Source organism: Penaeus monodon, chromosome 21 (assembly GCF_015228065.2).
Source record: "Penaeus monodon isolate SGIC_2016 chromosome 21, NSTDA_Pmon_1, whole genome shotgun sequence".
NCBI lineage: Eukaryota > Metazoa > Arthropoda > Malacostraca > Decapoda > Penaeidae > Penaeus > Penaeus monodon.
Window position 1 is genome coordinate 24,405,244 of NC_051406.1, and position 1,809 is coordinate 24,407,052.

At 50.1% G+C, this 1,809-nt stretch overlaps 1 protein-coding gene across 1 annotated transcript in view; it reads left to right on the forward strand.

Annotated features, from left to right (window-relative positions):
* Nucleotides 1-725: 725 nt before the first annotated feature.
* LOC119586619 overlaps nt 726-1,809 on the forward strand; it is a 1,309-nt gene continuing 225 nt past the window's right edge. The window contains exons 1-3 of the mRNA XM_037935367.1: nt 726-1,254; nt 1,360-1,498; nt 1,630-1,755. Of these exons, the coding sequence (XP_037791295.1) occupies nt 973-1,254; nt 1,360-1,498; nt 1,630-1,755 (547 nt within the window). The 5' untranslated portion in view covers nt 726-972. The remainder of the gene's footprint in view (nt 1,255-1,359; nt 1,499-1,629; nt 1,756-1,809) is intronic.

A 1,809-nucleotide genomic window follows, 5' to 3' on the forward strand; every position in this document is an offset into this window, starting at 1 on the left:
GGTTCTTGATGACGTAGATTAAACAAGGATGTGCAGGATATGGCTCTGGTTCCATTGCGCAGTCATCTCCTCCTGCTAGTGCCGACAGGACGTGGAAATGCTTTCCCTGTGGAGCCTCCTGCTGGGGGCTTCGGTGAGCTGCGCCTGCGCCTCCACCCTCTACGTTGGCGATGGTAACGTCGATTTGATTTTTATCAGCTGGTTGGTCGTAAGTGGTAGTCGTTTAGTTATATATGCTGTGTAGATCAGTTCCGCTACGCAAGATCACGGCCAACGTAAATATTGTTTGTGGCCATTAACAACATGTAATGTAACTTTTATATAATCACTGAATATATTCAGTATGGCATATTAAATATTTCAAGTAGTGTTGGCATGAAAAAAATCCCATTTTTCATAACTTTCCACCATTGCACCTTTATTATTTGAAAATATGAGTAAAGAATTTTATCAGTAACTACATTCCCAAGCTTCCAGTCCTTATAGAACATGAAGTCTTCCACCTTTTAAGCCATGTACCTATAATGAACAAAAGTAGAAGGGTTTATGTGCCTGCAAAATCCCTGGCTGCCATGACACATGTCTTTGTTTTGTTCCGTCGATGCCGCCTAGACTGTGCTGTGAAGGACACGATCCGGTTCGAGAAGCTGCTCTTCGGATCCATCAAGTTCACCGCCCACGCGCCCTCCAACGGAAGCGTCTTCACGGCCAAAGGTGGCCTGCAACAGCGAGCACTGGTACCACGACACCTTCACCGTCACACACAGTTCCGTCACGCTCCACCGGTTCCACGCATCCGGCGAGGAGAGCGTGACGTACCCTGCGCCCGAGGTGGATGAAGGCTGGATCGAGTTCCACATCAAATTCGGCAAAACCTACGAACTGGGCGATGCTCGAGGCCGCTCATGGATCCCCGAAGGCTTTGGTTTGAAGTGCGACGTCGGAAGCATCGACGTAAGCGAAGGGACGTTCATGGCCTCCTGCCCTCAGGGAACCCCCAGGTGGGAGGTCGAGGGCGAGCGGTGCGCCCACGTCCCCGTGCCTGCCTCTGAGGACGAGCGGAAGCTGGACTTGTCGCTGGCGTCGAGGTACTTCTTCAGTCCTGTGTTCTTCCTCGAGGAGGCACAGGTCCATCTAGGGACGAGTGGAGGAGGATCTGTGACGGCTTCTGGGGCCAGGCTGTCTCCGCTCCCGCCGTCGACACAGCGGGTTGTGCTCTCCTTTGGGTCTGAAGGAGGCAAGTTGTCTGTCAAGGTCGGTACGGATTGGATCTGTGTATCTTCTCACTTAGCTCCATGATCCATGTCGCGCTGTATCTTTATAGGTGAAGAGGCTGTTCTGTCAAGCACTTTGTTGCAGGTGTTGATGGCAGGTGAGATGCTGCATATGCTGACCCTGAGGAAAGAGCCACGAGAAGTGAAGGTGTGTGGAGGGGAATCGACGAAGTTGATGCTGGTGCTGAACTTAGAGACTAAGCGAACGAAGAAAGAACCTGGAGGTAATGTCATAGAAGATATACATCAGGATCCTGAAAGTCATAATAAGGAAACTATCTCTATAATATGTTAATCATCTGCTTTATTTACACATATTACAGCGAAAGTGAAACACATTATTTACCTCACAAAGGTCCTACTTTCAAGACAAAACTGAGGCTGGAGTATGTTATTGGCGGAATGGGGGCGTTGGTGGTGATGCTAGTTGCCTGCTTGGCGGTCTCACTCTTTCGTCGATCACGTGCCAACCAGGTGCCGTTTATCTCATTCTCATACGGAGAGAGAGAGAGGGGGGGGGGAAATAAAGGGAGAG